Genomic DNA, 22,206 nt, shown 5'->3' with positions numbered 1-22,206 from the left:
AAATTTAAAAATGCGTTGCGTCGTTGTTAGGTACTTTGACAGACGGTTTAACATCTAATCTATACAGGTCCTAAGGTTATTGGTCTAAGTTGCGTGTTGTTCTTTAATTTGATACTTTTTTTGAGCTTTGATTTTGAGCTATTGTCACAAACGTTATTGCTATTCAGACCAAAATACCCCTCAAAACGTTTTCATCTTGGACCTACGCTTTGACCTTACAATTCTCTATCTACAGGTCTACATTCCTCTTTGACTATTTTCTATTATCGACTATTTGATCGATGTTTTGCTGTTCCGTCAGAAGAATCGAATCTTTTTAGATATTGTTTGTATTACAAAGATATATGTAGACGTAAATACTTGCAAATGAAACGTTACTCCATCTTTTAATAAACTACAAGTTGTCATCTTTTATGCCATTCAACTACATAATCCAGCATTTTTTAGGGAGATCTTTACACGACGAAAACGATTTGAACAATGAAACATCAAGACCTTAGCAACAGTTTTTATAAACGCGTTAGATCATTGACTCTTGATCTTTGCCAGAGAGGTAATGACTAACAAGCCAGGTCCTTAATCTAAATAGTCAAAAGATTGCGAATCATATTTCATAATTGTGTGTAGTGTATGGACACAACGGACACAACATAATATATTTAATATTGTTAAATATTTTTGAAGTGTGAGTTTACCTCATCCTCCTTAAAACTACGACAGACAATTTTGTTGGTGAGTTTGGGTGCGACACAGGTCCTCTTATTATTTAATAATGTTTTTAGAGGAAAATGATTTTACCTAATCGTTTAAATCTTACACTAAACAAGAAATTGTTGACCGGTTGACCGATGAACACGATTAAAACTATGAAACATCGATTCTATAGAGACAGTTTTTGTCATCACGTTGATCTACTTTGACAGAAAAGTAACGTCTATCGAGGCAGGTTCTTATATAATTAGTCTGAGAGTCTACAGACATGCAAGCCTTCTGTTTAATTCTATTTGGTTTCTGTGGTTTCTTTATTATCCATCCATAGACAATCACTTCTATAAAAAAGGTAATTTTATTTTACAACAAAATTGTCATCAGTCGTGCAAAATGGCGACGACGAACGACTCAAAGGCGCCTTTGCGTCTTGTAAAAAGAGTACAATTCGGGATAATATCTCCAGATGAAATCGTAAGTTGGATTTTAATGTGTTTCAGAGATGAAATAAATAATGTTGTTGAAAATGGTTTCATTTAATGGGAATAATTCAACGTTGTGCAAGGGTGCTTCTTTTAGGATTGCGTCGTGTTTCCTTGTACTAGGATAAATTTTGTTTTCGCTATGTTGCAGATTGTATGTAATAAATATGATATGCTTTAAACTCCGCAGATTTGTTTATTTATAATTTATATTTTCATACCTACTGATAATAAACACTGATAAAGCAGAAATGATCTTTATGATAGTGTCACAGCTTGATTGTGATTTGGGTTGTACTTGTATGTGAAAATGTACGAAGCGCTTAATTTCCAGCGACGAATGTCAGTCACAGAAGGGGGCATCCGCTTCCCGGAAACTATGGAAGGCGGAAGGCCTAAACTTGGAGGCCTTATGGACCCTCGACAAGGGGTGATTGATAGGAGTTCAAGGTGCCAGACTTGCGCTGGTAATATGACGGAATGTCCTGGTCACTTCGGCCACATTGATTTAGCAAAACCAGTTTTTCACATTGGTTTCATAACAAAGACAATAAAAATATTGAGATGCGTCTGCTTTTATTGTTCCAAGCTGCTTGTTAGCCCTGTAAGTACTACTATTTCACTACAAATTTTTACATTAAAAAAAAAATTAAGTATAGTAATTTATATAACTAATAATATTTTACTTTCCAGACAAATCCTAAGATCAAGGAAGTCATTATGAAATCAAAAGGCCAGCCTCGTAAACGTCTGACATATGTTTATGATTTGTGTAAAGGTAAAAATATTTGTGAAGGAGGTGAGGACATGGACATTGGCAAAGAAGGAGAGGAAGGTAAAAAGAGTTCAGGTCACGGGGGTTGTGGACACTACCAACCATCCATTAGACGGCAAGGCTTGGATCTCACAGCAGAATGGAAACATGCTAATGAAGATACACAAGACAAAAAAATTATCATAACAGCTGAGCGAGTGTATGAGATATTAAAACATATAACAGGTATTTGATTGAAATGTAAATTGCTTGATTTTATTCCTTTAAAAATGAACTCAAGTTGGTCACTTTGTGACCACAAGATAGTGGTATAAGGTAAAAGCAGCATTTCATTTATCTAAAGAGCCTCTAGCTGGCTCTTCAAATAAATGAAACTAAGGAAAGGATAAACACTAATATTTACAATTTTATATATCATATCATATCATTATCTTGAAAGCAGAGATGATTGGTACCATAAATTTTTGACATTATAAGAATACACAAACTATTTTGTGTGTGGTAGTCAAAATAAAGGCAAAAATTAAGGAAAATGGGTTTGGGACCACAGGTCTAGAGGAGCACAGATATTCATCTGATAGTCTTAAAGAATCTTATTTCTTGTATGTTTTTTTTTTATAAAGCTATATCTGTATGCTTTAACTGTATATTTGTTAAAATTGAGAGAGAATTCACTATTTGTATAATTCTTTAAAGACATATAACCTTCTTGTTGCAGATGATGAATCATTTATATTAGGTATGGATCCTAAATTTGCTAGACCTGATTGGATGATTGTCACAGTTCTCCCAGTTCCACCGTTGGCTGTCAGACCAGCAGTTGTTATGTTTGGATCAGCTAAAAATCAAGACGATTTAACACACAAACTTGCAGACATTATCAAAGCTAATAATGAATTGATGAGAAATGAACAGTCGGGAGCAGCTGCACATGTACTGACAGACAATATCAGAATGTTACAGTTTCATGTTGCAACCTTTGTAGATAATGATATGCCTGGCATGCCTAAGTAAGTATAAGTAAAATAGATATATCATAATATTTTATTTTTATCTTAACAGATATTAAAGTAAAATACAAGTAGTAAGTAGTATGATTTTCTCCTGAATGAGAACAAATAAATTTATTAGCAAATGTTACTTTTAGAATTAAGCAAGTTTTAGCAAAATTCACAAACAGTAGTTCACTTTTATTATACAAGTAGGTTTGTTTTTAAGGATATGTAGATGTTGCGGTTTAAGCCTAATCTGTTAGTCAGATTGCAACATTATGAGATTTGTCTTGGTGTAGGAGACATAGGGTATTATGTTGTTTCCACAGTTGGCTGCAATTAATACAATGTTTCCTGTTACATATTTTTAAATTACATCATCATGGTCATCATGGATGTGAAAAAAAAAAAAAAAAAAAATGGATGTCCAGTGCAGGACATAGGCCTTTTGTAGGAACTTACAAACTTCGATCCTGAGCCGCCTGCATCTGCTTGATGTTGTCAGTCGACATGGGGATTAACCAACACTGAGCTTTCTAGTTTTTAAATTACATACCTAATTTGATTTATTTTTATGTATCTGTGCACAATAGTTATTTTTAAACTCTTGACAACTCTTTTATTAATATTTGGGTAGTTATTAATAATTGGGTAGTTTGGTATTTGGGTACATTTGAATACACTGATTTTCACATGACTTTCATTCAATTATTGTTGACCTAAATCAATATTATCCAATTCATAGGTAAAACCATAAAAAAGCCAAAAATTGTTGAGTTCTAAAATTTTTCAAAAATGATTTTTGGTTTATTTTTTAAATTTTAGATCCCAACAATCTTTGAACCACATCCACGTCGTCAAAGAGATATCCGTGTATCTTTGAAAGTTATAATTGCAAATATATTGTTATTTTTTTTTTAAATTGCTTTACTAATAAATGTTTTAATGCTAAAATAAATTATAGTTGTATATTTTGTATAACTTGCACGCCTGTTACATGTAAAATATTTTCAAAATACAGCTCGCCAAAACTTCTAGTCTGAAACGAAAATAAAGCATATGTTTGTGCACTAGTGTACAAATACATTTTTCTGCTGGACTATTATAGCAGTTTGACATGTTGCAACTTCAGAGCTGATGAGTGTGGTCTCTAACATTTGTATGTGCTGTGTAAATAATTGATTTTGAGAATAACCTGTTATATCAATTTAATTTTGATCTTTTTAGGGCTATGCAAAAATCTGGAAAACCATTAAAGGCTATAAAAGCACGATTAAAAGGCAAAGAAGGAAGAATCAGAGGAAATCTTATGGGAAAACGTGTTGACTTCTCAGCCAGAACTGTCATTACACCTGATCCTAATTTGCGAATTGATCAGGTTGGCGTACCCAGATCTATCGCACAAAATTTAACATTCCCGGAATTAGTTACGCCTTTTAACATTGATAGAATGCATGAGTTGGTTCGTAGAGGAAATGCTCAGTACCCAGGTGCAAAATATATTGTGCGTGATAATGGCGAAAGAATAGATTTACGATTCCATCCCAAACCATCAGATTTACATTTACAATATGGATACAAAGTTGAACGTCATTTGAGAGATGATGACTTGGTCATTTTCAACCGACAACCAACTCTGCACAAAATGAGTATGATGGGTCATAGGGTTAAAGTTTTGCCCTGGTCGACATTCCGTATGAATTTAAGTTGTACTTCACCATACAATGCTGATTTTGACGGGGACGAAATGAATTTACATGTGCCACAATCCATGGAAACCCGTGCTGAAGTAGAAAATATTCACATCACTCCAAGACAAATTATTACTCCACAAGCAAATAAACCTGTCATGGGTATTGTGCAGGATACTTTAACAGCTGTGCGAAAAATGACAAAACGAGATGTATTTCTCACAAAAGAGCAAGTTATGAATCTTCTTATGTTTCTGCCCACATGGGATGGAAAAATTCCTCAACCTTGTATTTTGAAGCCACAGCCACTCTGGACTGGGAAACAAATTTTTACTTTAATCATTCCTGGAAATGTCAACATGACTCGAACACATTCCACACATCCGGATGAAGAAGATGATGGACCTTACTGTCATATATCACCTGGAGACACTAAAGTTATAGTGGAGCATGGTGAATTACTAATGGGTATTTTGTGTAAGAAGAGTCTTGGTGCATCAGCTGGGTCTTTGTTGCACATATGCATGTTGGAATTAGGTCATGAAACTGCTGGACGCTTTTATGGTAACATTCAAACGGTTATTAATAATTGGCTGTTATTGGAAGGTCACTCAATCGGTATTGGAGATACTATTGCTGATCCACAGACATATCAAGAGATCCAGCGTGCGATTGTAAAAGCTAAAGATGATGTCATAGAAGTTATTCAGAAAGCTCACAATATGGAGCTAGAACCTACTCCTGGTAATACTCTAAGGCAGACATTCGAAAATCAAGTAAATCGTATATTGAACGATGCTCGTGACAAAACGGGAGGTTCTGCTAAGAAATCACTTACAGAATACAATAATCTCAAAGCTATGGTGGTCGCTGGTTCCAAAGGTTCAAATATTAATATTTCTCAGGTTATTGCTTGTGTGGGACAGCAAAACGTTGAAGGTAAACGTATTCCATTTGGTTTTCGTAAAAGAACATTGCCGCATTTTATTAAAGATGATTATGGTCCTGAATCAAGAGGTTTCGTAGAAAACTCGTATCTTGCCGGTTTGACTCCTTCCGAATTCTATTTCCACGCCATGGGTGGTCGTGAAGGTCTTATCGATACTGCTGTAAAGACTGCTGAGACAGGATATATCCAGCGACGTTTGATAAAGGCTATGGAGTCTGTAATGGTACATTATGATGGAACTGTACGTAATTCTGTAGGACAACTTATTCAGTTGCGATATGGAGAAGACGGTTTAGCGGGAGAAACAGTTGAATTTCAGAGTCTTCCAACAGTAAAACTATCTAACAAAGCGTTTGAAAAGAAGTTTAAATTCGATCCTACAAATGAAAGATATTTAAAGAGAATCTTCAATGAGGATATCATAAAAGAACTAACTGAGTCTGGGTATGTGATTGCTGATCTTGAGAGTGAATGGGAAAGGTTGGTGAAAGATCGAGAGGTACTGCGGCAAATTTTCCCAAGTGGTGAATCTAAAGTTGTATTGCCCTGTAACTTCAGAAGAATGATTTGGAATGTACAAAAGATTTTCCATATAAACAAAAGGCAACCTACTGACTTGAGCCCGATTAAAGTTATACAAGGTGTTAAAGAACTTTTGAACAAATGTGTAATTGTGGCTGGAGACGATCGCCTATCTAAGCAAGCTAATGAAAATGCTACTCTACTTTTCCAATGCTTAGTAAGGTCAACACTTTGTACCAAGTTTGTATCTGAAGAACATAGGCTTTCAAGTGAGGCTTTTGAGTGGTTAATTGGAGAAATTGAAACACGTTTCCAACAAGCACAAGTAAATCCTGGTGAAATGGTTGGTGCTTTAGCTGCTCAATCTCTTGGAGAACCTGCTACTCAAATGACATTGAATACTTTCCACTTTGCTGGTGTGTCGTCCAAAAACGTAACCCTGGGTGTGCCACGTCTGAAGGAAATCATTAACATTTCAAAGAAACCTAAAGCGCCTTCGCTGACAGTTTTCCTTACTGGAGGTGCTGCCAGAGATGCGGAAAAAGCTAAAAATGTCCTATGTAGATTGGAACATACTACATTGCGTAAAGTCACCGCCAACACTGCTATTTATTATGACCCTGATCCACAAAATACTGTTATTGCTGAAGATCAAGAATTTGTCAATGTTTATTACGAGATGCCAGATTTTGACCCAACAAAGATTTCTCCATGGCTTTTAAGAATTGAATTAGACCGTAAAAGGATGACAGATAAAAAATTAACCATGGAACAAATTGCTGAAAAGATAAACGCTGGATTCGGAGATGACTTGAACTGTATCTTCAATGACGACAATGCTGAAAAACTTGTATTACGTATTAGAATCATGAACAATGAAGAAAGTAAATTCCAGGACAATGACGAGGAAACTGTTGATAAGATGGAAGATGATATGTTCCTTAGATGCATTGAAGCTAATATGTTATCTGACATGACGTTGCAAGGAATAGAAGCGATCGCCAAAGTGTACATGCATTTACCTCAAACAGAAGCAAAAAAACGTATCACAATTACTGAACAAGGTGAATTTAAAGCCATTGCTGAATGGTTACTGGAAACGGACGGTACTTCATTAATGAAAGTTTTGTCCGAACGTGACGTTGATCCTATAAGAACATTCAGTAACGACATTTGCGAAATATTCCAAGTACTTGGTATTGAGGCTGTGCGAAAGTCAGTAGAAAAGGAAATGAATGCTGTCTTGCAGTTCTACGGGTTGTACGTAAACTATCGTCACCTTGCTTTGCTTTGTGACGTCATGACTGCCAAAGGTCATCTTATGGCTATCACTCGTCACGGTATTAACAGGCAGGATACTGGAGCATTGATGAGATGCTCTTTTGAAGAGACAGTAGACGTTTTACTTGATGCTGCTAGTCATGCTGAAGTAGATCCTATGAGAGGTGTATCCGAAAATATAATTATGGGACAATTACCTCGGATGGGAACAGGTAAGCGTTATTATAAAAACAAGTGAGACCTTGTAAAAAATAATAATGTGTTAATAATTATTTAATTACTTTAAATAATTGTAGGATGTTTTGACTTGCTGCTTGATGCTGAAAAGTGCAAACATGGAATGGAAATGGGAGGACTAACAGTAGGCATGGGAGTTGGAGGAGGAATGTACTTTGGCGTTGGTACACCTTCCATGACTCCTTTGATGACACCTTGGTCTAATCAGAACACTCCTGGATATGGAAGCAGTGTTTGGTCTCCTGGTCAAGGTAAGCATGATTTAAAAAGGTTACCATAAATAAACTTGTCTATACTATATATATTTATTATTGTAAATTATGCTCTGTTATAATTTTTACTATTTGTTTTCACAGTTGGAAGCAGTATGACTCCCGGCGGACCATCATTCTCACCATCAGGAGCTTCGGATGCTTCAGGATTATCTCCAGCTTATAGTAGTTCTTGGTCACCTCAACCTGGATCGCCAGGCTCGCCTGGAGCTCCCTTATCGCCCTATGCATCGCCAGCAGGGGCTTCGCCGTCATATTCCCCAACAAGCCCAGTATACGTTGCCGCGTCACCTAGTCTCACTCCCACTTCTTCACATTATTCGCCAACCAGCCCATCATATTCACCAGCTTCGCCTAATTATTCTCCAACATCGCCTAATTATTCTCCTACATCCCCTATATATTCACCTTCGTCGCCTGGCTATTCACCTACGTCACCAGGTTACTCTCCTTCATCTCCATCGTATTCGCCAACTTCGCCCAGTTATTCACCCACATCGCCTGGCTATTCACCAACAAGTCCTGCATATTCGCCGACGTCGCCCAGCTATTCTGCTACGTCTCCTAGCTATTCACCGACAAGTCAGACTTATTCACCTACAAGTCCATCTTATTCGCCCACTAGCGCGGCTTATTCACCGACTTCTCCTGGGTATTCTCCATCGTCACCTAGTTATTCTCCAACTAGCCCTGCTTACAGCCCAGCGTCGCTTAGCTATTCGCCGTCTTCGCCAAATTTCACACCAGCCGCACCGACATATTCGCCCACAAGTCCTTCATACACCCCAACATCGCCGGCATATTCTCCTACTTCTCCGAGTTACTCCCCATCATCACCACAGTACTCACCCTCGCCGAGCTATTCACCGACGTCACCTTCACATGCTGGAGGGAGTCCCACATACTCGCCTACAAGTCCGCATTATTCACCAAAGAGTCCTCAATATTCGCCAAGCAGTACGGCGTACTCTCCCTCATCACCGCAGCACCCGGGAAACACTCGATATTCACCTACTTCATCAAATTATTCTCCTTCATCGCCAAATTACTCTCCGTCATCCCCAAGCTATTCGCCATCATCAACCAAATATTCCCCAACATCACCGACATCACCAACATACACCCCGACGTCTCCTACATATTCTTCTAATTCACCAGCTTATTCGCCCTCTTCAATTGTACCATCCACTTATTCGCCTACTTCACCTAATTACTCACCTACATCACCTTCACATGATGACGGCGATGATTAGACATAAACTAGAAATTATGTACAGCTTGGCAAAAAAGTGTAGAAACGGAACTAACTCTTACAACACTTTTCAACTTGTCAGTTGTTAGTCCCTATGCTGTTAATGATCTCGGGATTATTTACAAAATTTGTCAGCTTGACAAAAAATGTCGGCTTTGAAGGTTATGTTGATAAAGTTACGTTTACGTTTCTCGTGTTCGTGTTGCCATATTAGCGGCGCCCCTATTAATTTCTACTCTTTTTTTGCCAGCCAATACAAGATAAGTTGGGCACGTAACGGTAACCTTGTATTGGCACAACGTGTAAACCCTGTATCCCTCCTATTTCCTAAAAGGAGATCCGTGCCCAGCTGTTAATTAGATTGATGTACTAAAAAGTATAAAACAAAAAAAATATTGTACGAAAAAAAATAATAAAAACAAAAATTTACGTTATTTTTAAGAATTGATCGTATAAAAACTACGTGTATAAGTTAAGTTATTTAGGCGTAATTTAATATTTTTTTTGTGTTTTAATAAATAAGTTTACTTCAATGGTAGAATATAAAATATTCCACAAATTTTAATGTCTGTTTATCTGTATCATCCATAAATCTGTAATTAATTGTAATTATTGTACTACAATTAATTCCTTCAGAATGGTAATACAAATATTATTTTTATTGTTTTTTGCATTTTGTTTTAATAAATTTACTTAGCGTTAACGTAGACATGGGATTAATATGTGCATCAAAATGCATAATGTAGAGTTTAACAATAAAGTTAATGATAATTTGATATTACTCCATCGTTCATATAAATTCTTTTTAAAGAATTAATAATAATCTATGTAATATTTCATTTAGTTGTTTTTTCTACTTTGAACGAAATGGAAAATAACATTTCAAACCGTGGTTTACCCTCAAATTCTTTTTTCGGTAATCCATTTACAGTGTGTACAGAACATACAAAACTGTAAAGCTGACGCTTTACTATTTCCGTGGTGTGAACGGCTTTTATATAAATTCTATAGAGACTGAATATCGTTCATCACGGGATCTTTACTTTGAATCAAAATAAAAATATTCATTTAAATAAGTCGTAAAGCGAGCGTACACACTTATATTTTATTCTAAAAACATTATTGCCTATCTAAAAAATTAAAGAAGTACCTATATTGTAATATTTGAAAATCATTGCTCTGCGAAAGTTTATTATGTACAAAAAAAATATTTACTCTATTATTTGCGTGCATTGCAGATTCAATTGCAAATTGAATTTTTTTTATTTGTAAATTTCAATTGCAAACTGAAAGAGAAAAATTGTCAGAGTCGATGTTTGGTGAGGTCTGTCAGGCTTTGGTGGGTGTGCTAATTTTGATTTATTATAAAATGAAGGATTTTCGTAATTTTTTTTCTGTAATATAAAAATGGTCCAAAAATGCCGTGCTCAAAATGGTCAGTCTCCTGTCAAGACAAAGTCAATGACTTGTAACAAATTGTAAGATGACAGTAAAATAATGGTAATTTATAGAAAAGCAATCTTATTTGCGATAGTTTCAAAGTCAGATCAGAGTTGTCGAACATGTGTTTTGATAATGATTCAAAAGTAAACTATTTTACTAAAAGATAATTTATGTTTATTTTGAATAATATTATGAATCCAAAGAATTGTAAGGTCTGATACAACTTAATGAAAAGCTTGCCATAAATAAATAAATTTTCATTTTGATTTACACCATAGAAATGTAGAAATGTAGAAGAGTTAAGATCAGTAACAAACAGTCAAAAATTAATGTAGAAGAGTTAAGATCAGTAATAATTTATTTTTTTATTTGCTATGCCCCGCTGTTTCACCCGCGTATATAGATCATATTGCCGTAGGATTATTAGGATAAAAATTAGTTAATGTGCTGTTTCAGACTTTAATTTATATCGTATAATTAAATATAAATTTGTGCCAAAGGGGTTGGAAGATTAGTGACTAGTGTGACCGTCCGCAATTTTGTAATTTTCGAAAATTATTTTATTAGAGCACCCATACTTATGTCATGAAAAATATGAAAATTTATTTTAATAATAAACCTAGAACCAAAGAAAGATTTTTAATATCGGACTTTAAGCACCAAATGAGTTTAGTTCCTGTAGGTATCCTATCGAACTAAAAAGTTCTGCATTTTTTACACATGGGATATGTAACTTTCTTCCAAAATATGTTACCTACCTAATTCTTAAAACCTGTGGGCCTATAATATGACCAATGGCAGCGGCGGAGTTGTTCCAGTATCATCCCATCTCTTCATCCAAACGGCAATGAAAGAAAGCGATCATTGCGGTTGCTATTGGTTGAAATTTGTCTATTTCGCTTCTCGATTTAAGTCGTTGGTTGCATGTTACGTGAATTGGGCATCTGCGTGGCACCTTAGACCACAGCTACACTTACCATCAGGTGAGATCGTGGTCCAGCGCGAGCCCATATTATAAAAAACCTATGAATCAGAAAGCATGTTTGAAGAAATCAAACATACTCGCAGGGAATGAGTCAGAGTCTTTACAAGCAGCGTGGTGAAGCCGGTGAAACCCATAAAAAACAAACTTCACGTGTCTCCTTGACTTCCGCTTAAACAAACTTTTTTTATAATTTTTATTTCAAAATTTAACACTAACAACAATTAATATAACAATAATAAAATATTCCATCTCATTTGTTTAGTTTTTGTAAACAATTTTTAAAATATTTAAAAACAGGACGCCATTTTTCTTGAAAAATGTTGAAAATTACTGATGCGACGCTCTGTGTTGTACCTACTGACTCGAGAATGAATTCGTTTTTGGAACGATTACGACACCGTCGTGTTTCGTACGCTCTATCTGCATATTATTCTTTAATCTGTGCTCGTAATTCGTATGTATATCAATGGCGGCTAGTCATAGGCCTCCGCTCAAACATTCTTCCAACCCCTTTCATCCAGATCATTCTGAGTACCTAGTGTATCTGACTAACACGATTATATAGTTAGTTATAGGATATTTTCTATCTTTCTTTACTATTTTTAACCGACTTCCAAAAAGGAGGAGGTTCTACGTTCGGCTGTATGTATGTTTTTTTTTTTTTTTTTTTTTTTTTTTATGTATGTCCAGCGATAATTCCGTCAATTGTGGACCGATTTTGAAAATTCTTTTTTTGTTTTGTAGGGTTTACTTCCAGGGTGGTCCCATTTTTTTCATGTCAGGATCTGATGATGGCATCCTGGAGAAATTGAGGGGAACTTTCGAAAGTTGTAGAGACGGCTAGTACGTTTGTTAGTGTTTCCATAAGGTATTTTAAACTACTACAACTTTATGAAGGTTTGGAGTTGGTCTGATGATGGAGCCGAAACACAGACGATGGAACTCGTCAAGGATTTACAGCAGTCACCTTTTGTTTGGGCTTGATTAATTTGTATTGATGAGTACTTTCCACCTATATGGGTTGTGACTGTATTAAGGGTCTGGTGATGAAGACGAGGGACAGTGAAGAGAACTCCTCGACGCTTCACAGTAGCTACCTTGTGTTTGGACTTAAAAAAATTGTATTGATGAGAACTTACCACCTAGGTGGATTGTGACTGTATTAAGGGTCTGATGATGAAGACAAGGGACAGTGAAGAGAACTCCTCGACGGTTCACAGTAGCTACCTTGTGTTTGGACTTGATAAATTTGTATTGATGAGAACTTTCCACCTAGATGGATTGTGACTGTATTAAGGGTCTGATGATGAAGACGAGGGACAGTGAAGAGAACTCCTCGACGGTTCACAGTAGCTACCTTGTGTTTGGACTTGATAAATTTGTATTGATGAGAACTTTCCACCTAGATGGATTGCGACTGTATTAAGGGTCTGGTGATGAAGACGAAGCACACTGAAGAGAACTCCTCGACGGCTCACAGTAGCTACCTTGTGTTTGGACTTGATAATTTTGTATTGATAAGAACTTTCCACTTAGATAGGTTGTGACACGCAGTGGGTATGCTAACACTAAAAATAAAAAAATAAAAATTTTAATAAAAAAAATTCAACCGACTTCCAACTCAAAAAATAACTTTAACTAAAAAGCAAAAAATAACATCCTACCTATGTGCTACCTTCTGATCAGTTTGAAGGCGGTGCCAAGCCAGTGTCGTGTTTTAATTAAAGCTGTTTCTGGAATAACCACAGAAGTTTTGTAGTTTAAACGTATTTAATTAAAACATCACTGGCTTGGCACCGCCTTCAAACTGATCAGAAGGTAGCACATAGGTAGGATGTTATTTTTTGCTTTTTAGTTAAAGTTATTTTTTGAGTTGGAAGTCGGTTGAATTTTTTTTATTAAAATTTTGTTAATTTGTATTGGACATATTTGGTATACATACCTATGCTTATATTCAACAATATAAATGTATTTTTGGATAAAATTGTACTATCAATTTGTATATTACCTACACATAACTTACCTTATCTATTTGTCGTGAAAATAAAGAACGTTGAAAAATAATTTTGTTTCATTGTACTTATAGCCACAGCCATTTATGATAGGTAGTAGGTACCAGAAGCTAGTACCACCATAACCATGTATAAGATCTCTCTCGCTATCAAATATCTGATTACTGAAGCACCTGTATATAGTGCCACCCCGCGCCGAGTTGGTATCTGTGTGAGTATGAAGTCTATTAATACAGATTTAGGATTTGACGGCCTCCGTGGCGCAGTGGTGTGCGCGGTGGATATACAAGACGGAGGCCCTGGGTTCGATCCCCGGCTGGGCAGTTTGAGATTTTCTTAATTTGTCCAGGTCTGGCTGGTGGGAGGCTTCGGCCGTGGCTAGTTACCACCCTACCGGCAAAGACGTACCGCCAAGCGATTTAGCGTTCCGGTACGATGCCGTGTAGAAACCGAAAGGGATGTGGATTTTCATCCTCCTCCAAACAAGTTAGCCCGCTTCCATCTTAGACTGCATCGTCACTTACCATCAGGTGAGATTGTAGTCAAGGGCTAACTTGTAAAGAATTAAAAAAAAAAAATTGTCTGTCTTCATATGTGTCTGCGTGCGTGACGGCGTATAAGTGCTTACGTAGGTACCTACTTGTGCGCTTTAACTTGAGACCTGGCTATCAAGCACGACCAAACGTACACAGTATATGTATAAACATCATTCGAGCCAGTTGGCTGCGTCACTCTTCGTTCAGGAGACGGTATCGACTTTAAATTACATCTATGGGCGCAACTATAAAAGTCAAATATAATTCGTACTTTTTATTCGGAAGTTTATAAAAACACTAGAGAATATAATATAATTTTAAGTACACAAGCGAAGAATATAAACGCGTTCAATTTACGTTTGCGGAGGAGTCGTGCGACTGAAAAATGTTTCACACAAATTGGTGAACGCAAGACGCAATCTTGAACGCAACAATCAACGTATGGTACCCAAGCCAGGAATATTTTTCCTTAGTCATTCCATAGATGCATAAGTACACTATAAGAAGAGAGTCATTCCCTGCCAGGCCAAAAGTTTTGGGCCGTGACCGGGAGGTTAATGCCCGTGAAAACTGTTCCTGGCTCGGATAGATTGTACCTATTTGTATTTCCTGCAACACCTATTTTATACGGTCATGTACCGTTATGCCGAACTGGGGCCATTTTCTGGGTTATGCCACACATCGCAGTGTATTGTCCTGTGAAACCCTGGGTATTGGAGATATTGTGCTATGTTGCATAATCTTGCAATAAAAGCATTTCTCTTACTTTCCCTTCAAGGCCAGATTCACCCTTTATCAGCATAGCTTTAAAGAAAACAGAAGGTATGCAATATGGATTTTACCCTATAACCTTACAAAAACAATTTCTTGTCTTAACGTGATTGGAAGCTGTGATGGAAGATTCTTGTCCCTAGAAATATATTATAACTATTAAATTTTAGTGATAGATAAATATTTTTTGAGCTACTTACGTGTATCTACTAAAATACACAATCTTTTACCGTTTTTATTTCTTATTACCCACTTTAAAAATTAAGATGATGGTGATAAAAAAACATTGACCTACTTATTGCTACTTACACAATAATGGCACAGACAATGCCTATATATAAAATTAATTACGTACCTATTTAAAATTATTATTATTTAATTACTAATGTGCTTTTTCTAAACATCAAACACAGCCATTTTATAATTCTATTAGTTAGGTTATTAAATAAAATAGATACATAGATATAATACTTAGGAAATATTATAACTATAGTATAATACTGTTATTCAGGATTCTGTAAAAGATATTGTTATTGAATTATTAGGAATCCAATAGTACCTATCTGGAACTCATAATAACTATTAAAATCTTATTTTCCTCTATATATTTCTATGATTCGATCCTGGTCGACGTATTCAAAGATATGGGGAGCGTCCATCAGTATACCCACTGTTCCGGCGGTAGTTACAATAAAAAATATGTAAAGCTGCAGCCGGTCGATCACCATTGCGACGTACTTCCAATCTTCGCGCGTCTGGAAAAATACAAATATTGTTTTGTCAATCATCATCATTAACAACCCATGTTCCGCTCACTGTTGAGCACGAGTCTCATCTCAGAATGAGAGGGGTTAGGTTAATAGGCCACCACGCTGGCCCAATGCGGATTGGCAGACTTCACACACGTAGAGTCAAGAAAATTCTTAGGTGTGCGGTTTCCTCACGATGTTTTTCCTTCACCGTTTGAGACACATTATGTTTCTATTCCTTAAAATGTACGTAGCTGAAAAATTGGAGGTTCGGATTCGAACCTTTCTTCATACAAAGTCAGAGGTCATTTCCACTAGGCTATCACTGTTTAGTCAATTGTGTAAATTACGGTAGATAATGCACTGGTTGCTAATATAAACAAGTAATCAATTTTAAAACCTCGGTGTAATGCATTTTATTTACCGAACCAAATGAGGTTTGTAACTATGTACACGACTCACACGAGTCAACTAACTGATTGTTTATTGAGTCGTTTCAATGAAATGATCTTATAGCGAAAAATTGCGACCAACATCTTTAGAAGTTCCACCCAGAGTTTATAATAAATTCTAAATATGTATCATATTCATTATAAGATTAATCGATTATGGTATTTATCCACTTAGCCAGGCGTCGACAAAATTTGCGATCGCTGATGCGCTTGAATCCCACGGTTATCCTACAAAGCTTACCTGTATGTAGAGGTCTTCATTACGTAAATGTTCTGCTATGAATTCAACCGCTTCAGTTGCTTTAGCAGCTTCAGGGGACAGAAGTAATGAATCTGAGCTCTCAGACTCCCGTCGCTCGCCAAGCCCTAGCCCGCCCAGAGCTCCCAGACCGCCAAGAGCGCCAACTTCACCGCCACCACCTGATGCCCGATTTATTTTGCAATTCGGATGGTGCAAGTCCGATAGCTCCATCGCTTCCATTTTGCTCTGTTTAGCTCCAATAGCGCTGCCAAAATACAATTAATTATTTTTCATCTAATACAAATAAAATTCAAGTGTCTTTTAAGTATTTAAGTGCATAGAGTTAGTTAGGCGATACTAAAGCACAAATGTTTGGAACTGGACCGATTTTAATGGGACTATTACTGGAAGATAAATCCCGTGAGTTTTAGCCGTTTTTCATAATCAATTAATGTGATAATAATAATAAATAAAACACTTTATTACACCAAAAACAAAATAACGAAATTTTACAAAACCTGATATGCTTCGGTAAGTCGTGTGGTTGTTGAGGAGGGGCTCCCATGCCGGGCATTTCCATCATCCAGCGCAGACGGGTCTTCCGAGGTCGACGCATGAGCAGTCCAGCAGGTAAGTAGTGTAAAAACACGCTTCGAATCCACAATGGCATTCTAAAAAATAAAAATTATCATTTTTAGCTGTAAGTAGGTATTACTTTTATTTACTATCAACACAGTTCATGAATTTAAAGAAAGATTTGAACAATAAAAGTTTTCTATGGAATCCTTAACTTTTATTAATTAATATCGATATATTTCGGACCCTTATTCCATGTAGGTACTACATGAAATTAATATTGTTTAAATTAAATTTGATATGAGTCAACTACCTTATCGTGTAGACTTTCCATTAACGTGACGATGTCACCACAAGTACAAGAAATATAAAAAAATAAACTCACCGGTGAGTCCTAGGGCCTCTGAAGTTCCAGTTAATAATTATGACTGTAACGAGTATACTGACAGTGTTCATGATGAAAGTGAACAGTAGATATTTAGCAATGAGTGGTAGCACCAGCGACGTTGGTGGTAGAATTTTCGATACCAAGAGTAAGAACACGACGAGCGACAGTAAAATGCTAATGCCTAATGTAACCTAAAATAAAATAAATAATAAGTTATTAGTAGTGCCTACGTTTTGGATAGTAAATACCTCATCATTATGAGCTTTTAAGCAGCAAGCAACTTATAAATCGGATATGACATTCATTATTTTATTTTTAGTTTCCGAAGCGTTTTTAGAAACAGAATTGATGTGTTACTTGGCTCAGACTCAGGTCTCTCTCCTTATAGGAGGAGGGATATAGAGCTCAGAGCATGGTGGCTCAAAGCCTTATATGCATGCGAGTAGGCACTTTGATGTTATAATGTTAAATTCTTTATCGACCACTATCAGAATATGATAATGATCAGGACAGACGACTCGACGTGCTCTCTCGGCTCGAGGCACGGGAGTGTAACTCAAACTTGCAAACCGGGCTGAGAAATTTTGCTTAAAAGAAAGACAGCCTCAATATTACATAGCCTAACCCAGAACCTGGTGATTCCAAAAGCCACAGTTCACAGTACATGAGAAAATAGTTAAAGTTTACCTTTTCTCCGGCTTCAGCTGGCAAGTAGAACACAAGAACGCAGAGGAAGGAAATCAACACAGTGGGAAGGATCAAATTGACGGTATAAAACAAAGTCTTTCTTCTAATTATTATGTAAAATGTGATATCCGTCTCAGTTGGGTGGTTGCCTTCGTATATATTTAAATAAGCGGGTACTTCAATGATATCCCATGTCCCAGATTTCCAATAATCGGAGAGATCCACAAAGTTTTTGTTGTTGTATAAAGCGAGCGACACTTGGTCACCATTGAATGTCCATGATCCGAATTTCATAATGCATGTCTGTTGATCGAATGGAAAGTATGTAACGTCTATGGTGCAGGAACTCTGAAAAAAATTGTAATGTGAGTGTGTGTTTGTTTGTTCAAGTCAAGCCACTAAACCGATTTAAAAAAATATTTCACCAATGGAAAGCTACATTATCAGGGTTTATATAGGATATATTTTATCCCCGTATTCCTACGGGAACGAGAACTACGCGGGTGAAACCGCGGGGATCTACTAGTCATTATCACATTAACAACCCATATTCGACTCACTGTTGAGCACGAGTCTTTTCTCAAAATGGGAGGGGTTATTAACCCCTCCCATTTTGAGAAAACCAAGCTGACCACCAAGCTGACCCAATGCGGTTTGGCAAGTACGTATCTAATATGTTGACTTGCATATTCACCTGATAAATGGCTGGCGGAACCCATAGAACTTCTCCGTTTGGATAAATAAGCACATTGGATTTATATCGCACCTCATAGTTGCCGTCAGCGCTAAAAAAAGAATTAAATCATTAATTAAAAAAAAAAAAAACAATACCTCCCTCCCACGACATTCGTGGCGCAGTGCACGTACACGTGGCACGGTGGATTTACAAGACGGAGGTCCTGGGCTCGATCCCCAGCTGGGCCGATTGAGGTTTTCCTAATGGGGATGATGACTAGGTTTGAATATATTGATTTTTATGATACATTCGGGTAAATAGGATCAATGTTAACTAATTTATACATAAAAAGCAAAGATTGACTGGATATTTGCAAAATAAATCAAATTATAAAATTTCAAAAACTATTAAATTTTTTTTATCGTAATTAGATGAAAATTCATACAGTTTTAGCTTCCTTACATTAAACGTGACATTTTTTAATATATGAACTATAAAGATAAACGCACAAATAACAAAGATATTAGTAATTTTGTTTGAACGCGCATACAAATCTAACGATCATTACATTGCCTATGACGTCATTTTTTCGAGCCATTTTGTATGGGGCGTTTTTCAGGGATCCGCGGCAGCGCCGCAAATCTGACTCTTTAAATCCCTGTAGCTCCGAAAGTAATGATCGCAGATACCCTGTTCCTTTTACAAAATTGCTTTACTATTAGTTTACTCTTAATTTATATACAATTTAAAAAACTGTCATCATCCCTATTGGTCCAGCTCTGGCTGGTGGAAGGCTTTGGCCGTGGCTAGTTACCACCCTACCAACAAAGACGTAGCGCGAAGCAATTTAGCGTTCCGTCCTACTCCTAATAAATTAGCCCGCTTCCATCTTAGATTGCATCATCTTCATCACTTACCACCAGATGAGATTGTAGTCAAGGGCTAACTTGTAAATAATAAAAAAAAGGTTAAACTATGGTTAAAGAGAGACTTACTTGTTAAAAAGTACAATGTCTGGTTTCCAGACCTTGTCGGGCGGCAATCTCAGTACGCCGATACCGCCGTAGTCAGCCTCGTCCCACATCAGCTGGTAGTCCATCCATACCAGTCGCAACCAGACGTTGGATTTCATGATTTGGTTCTTCTCATTCTGTAATTGAAAGTATATTATGCAATGTCCTTAAGTTTTTTTTTAATTCTTTTTTTCCCAGGGCCGGCCCGCCCGCCCATACGGTGCAGTCGCTCCAGGCGCCAAATCCTAGAGGCCGCCTAAATGGTAAAGAACGTTGGTCACTCCAGAGTTTGGTCGAGATCTTCACGTTCTATACTTTGCACTCACAATTGGTAGTAATAGGTATATATATATATATTATTAGGAGCAGACAGGATAGGCGCCATAATTGGATCTCGCTCCATTCCATTATTTACTTCGGGCTGGCGCTGATTAGCCCTTGACTACAATCTCACCTGATGATAAGTTACGATGTAATCTAAAATGGAAGCGGGCTAATTTGATAGGAGGATGAAAATCCACAACCGTTTCGGTTTCTACACGACATCGTACCTGTATGCTAAATCGCTTGGCGGTACGTCTTTGCCGTAATTAGCCACGGCAGAAGCGTCTTACCAGCCAGACCTGGACCAATTAAGAAAACCTCAATCAGACCAGCCTGGGATCGGACCAAGTACTTGTAAACCTACCGCACATATCACTGCGCCACGAAGGCCGTCAAAAAACTCCGCACTTCAAAAGGAAAATAACCAAAACCTTAAGATCAAAGACAAATTTGGCCATCTGTCTGCTTTGATCAAAACCCTTTATCTCGAGAACGTGTGGAAAAGTAACGCAGGTCTATACATCAATTGATTGTGAAAAAATGATAAACGACGCCGATACGAGATAGAAAAGAAAATAAAGTAAGTATAGTTAAACACTCTCAAGGGAAATATTTATAGGGTACCTCCTTTCCTTTGGTTACTCGTAATAAATACCGTCTTAGACCACTAGTATAGTGAAAATATTAAACTGTTTAACATTTGTAATGACAGCATAAACAATAGAAGTAGTTTATTTAAAGTAGGTAAGCAATCAGTGATGGAGGTTAAGCAAATACGTAACTACAAAGTACAGAACCCTCGGTAAGCGAGTCCGTCTCGAACTTGTCCAGATTCTTCTTGAGAAGCTATAATATGAATAATTAGGATTGTGTATTTATAACTTACAACGTTAATCAGCTGAACGAAGGCCAGGCCGAACCTGACGTCTACTTTTTGCGTCATATTTTGGACCGGCCGGATGAGCTTGTTGTACCCTCGGAACAGATCCCTGACAAGGCGTTCTTCGTCCTCTGAACACCATCCTGAAAATATTACCCAATATTATAACCCTATAATAACGTATGACCAATTTTGTAATGCTTAAAAGTTTTCGTTATTTAGGCGAAAGGAAAAAATTGTAAATAACAAAATTGTAAATAATAAAATACTATTACAGGTAATACTGTTGCTATTATCTGGTTTTTATCTTGGTAAACAAGTTATGAAACATTATTATAAAAATAGTTAGGTAGTGGGTTTTCGATTGCTTGTAAAATTTATAATTAATTAGTAGGAAGCTTCTTTCGTTTTCTTTTCTATTTCAATTACGAGTAATATGCTTAAAATAGCTAGGTAGATATTATTTTTGGATTTTATTCTGCAGAATAGAGTAGAGTGAGCAGTGGGGGCGTTCGCTGATGCTGCAGCCGCGATCAATAAGGATCTTTCACGAGATGAATTTGTTGAATAGTTATAATAAATTATTTAAATATAAGACGTAATATTTTGTATAATTTAATATTAATTTTGTAAAATTAAAATTATAAATAATAAATCGCTAACTAAAACATTGTTATCCATTAATACTCCTACTTTTAAATTAGTACCTACAACCTACAATACGGACCCTTTTTATTGAATATTGAGAATATTTTAACAGGCTTGGAATTTTAATTAATTATAATTATAAATAAAAATCGTTATAGTGTACCTGAATAGAGTGCTGCAAAGAGAGCGATGACGAGCAGCGGGACGCGTGACGCTGCCGTCATGGCGCCGGGCACTGCCGCGCGGTGCCTGCGTGCCGCCCTGCGCCGCGCGCCTCCCGCCCGCCTTAGCGCGCTTCTCCCGCCCACCCAACTTAACTAAGATTGACTTAGACCATCCAAATCTTGATAATAAGGCAATAGGGACGTATAAGCAAGAACATGTCGCCGTGCAAGTGACATACATGTACTCCAAAATTTAAGAGAACGTAATTTTTCCTATTGTAACTTTCAACTATCTGTAGTGTACTGTTTGTATTAAAAATATATGTATTACACTCTGCGTAGCAGCGGCGAAGAGTCTATACAGACCGATTCCCACCGGGTTACCTTTTAAGATCTATACATAATTATTATTGTAATCAATATATATAGATGTATGAGAAACCAAGTTTGTATCAACCGGTATGAATATCCTTTTCTTTGGGATGGCTTACCTTCGTCAA

At 36.7% G+C, this 22,206-nt stretch overlaps 2 protein-coding genes across 2 annotated transcripts; one reads left to right on the top strand and one right to left on the bottom strand.

The window, feature by feature from the left end:
* Positions 1-1,022: 1,022 nt before the first annotated feature.
* Positions 1,023-13,653, top strand: LOC112046901 (DNA-directed RNA polymerase II subunit RPB1). Its single transcript, XM_024083746.2, has 7 exons — positions 1,023-1,182; positions 1,525-1,794; positions 1,884-2,190; positions 2,684-2,975; positions 4,185-7,612; positions 7,697-7,888; positions 7,994-13,653. The coding sequence occupies exons 1-7, from the start codon at positions 1,102-1,104 to the stop codon at positions 9,160-9,162; spliced, it is 5,739 nt and encodes a 1,912-aa protein (XP_023939514.1). The 5' UTR covers positions 1,023-1,101; the 3' UTR covers positions 9,163-13,653.
* A 745-nt stretch (positions 13,654-14,398) lies between these two features.
* Positions 14,399-21,837, bottom strand: LOC112046891 (acetylcholine receptor subunit beta-like 1). Its single transcript, XM_024083730.2, has 9 exons — positions 21,706-21,837; positions 20,901-21,037; positions 19,673-19,827; positions 18,696-18,786; positions 18,002-18,349; positions 17,312-17,505; positions 16,869-17,021; positions 16,351-16,615; positions 14,399-15,663 (listed from the first exon to the last, which is right to left on the bottom strand). The coding sequence occupies exons 1-9, from the start codon at positions 21,764-21,766 to the stop codon at positions 15,499-15,501; spliced, it is 1,569 nt and encodes a 522-aa protein (XP_023939498.1). The 5' UTR covers positions 21,767-21,837; the 3' UTR covers positions 14,399-15,498.
* Positions 21,838-22,206: the final 369 nt, after the last annotated feature.

This window comes from Bicyclus anynana, chromosome 1 (genome assembly GCF_947172395.1).
Source record: "Bicyclus anynana chromosome 1, ilBicAnyn1.1, whole genome shotgun sequence".
In the NCBI taxonomy this organism is placed as follows: Eukaryota; Metazoa; Arthropoda; class Insecta; order Lepidoptera; family Nymphalidae; genus Bicyclus; species Bicyclus anynana.
This window is presented reverse-complemented; position numbering and strand designations above follow the sequence as displayed.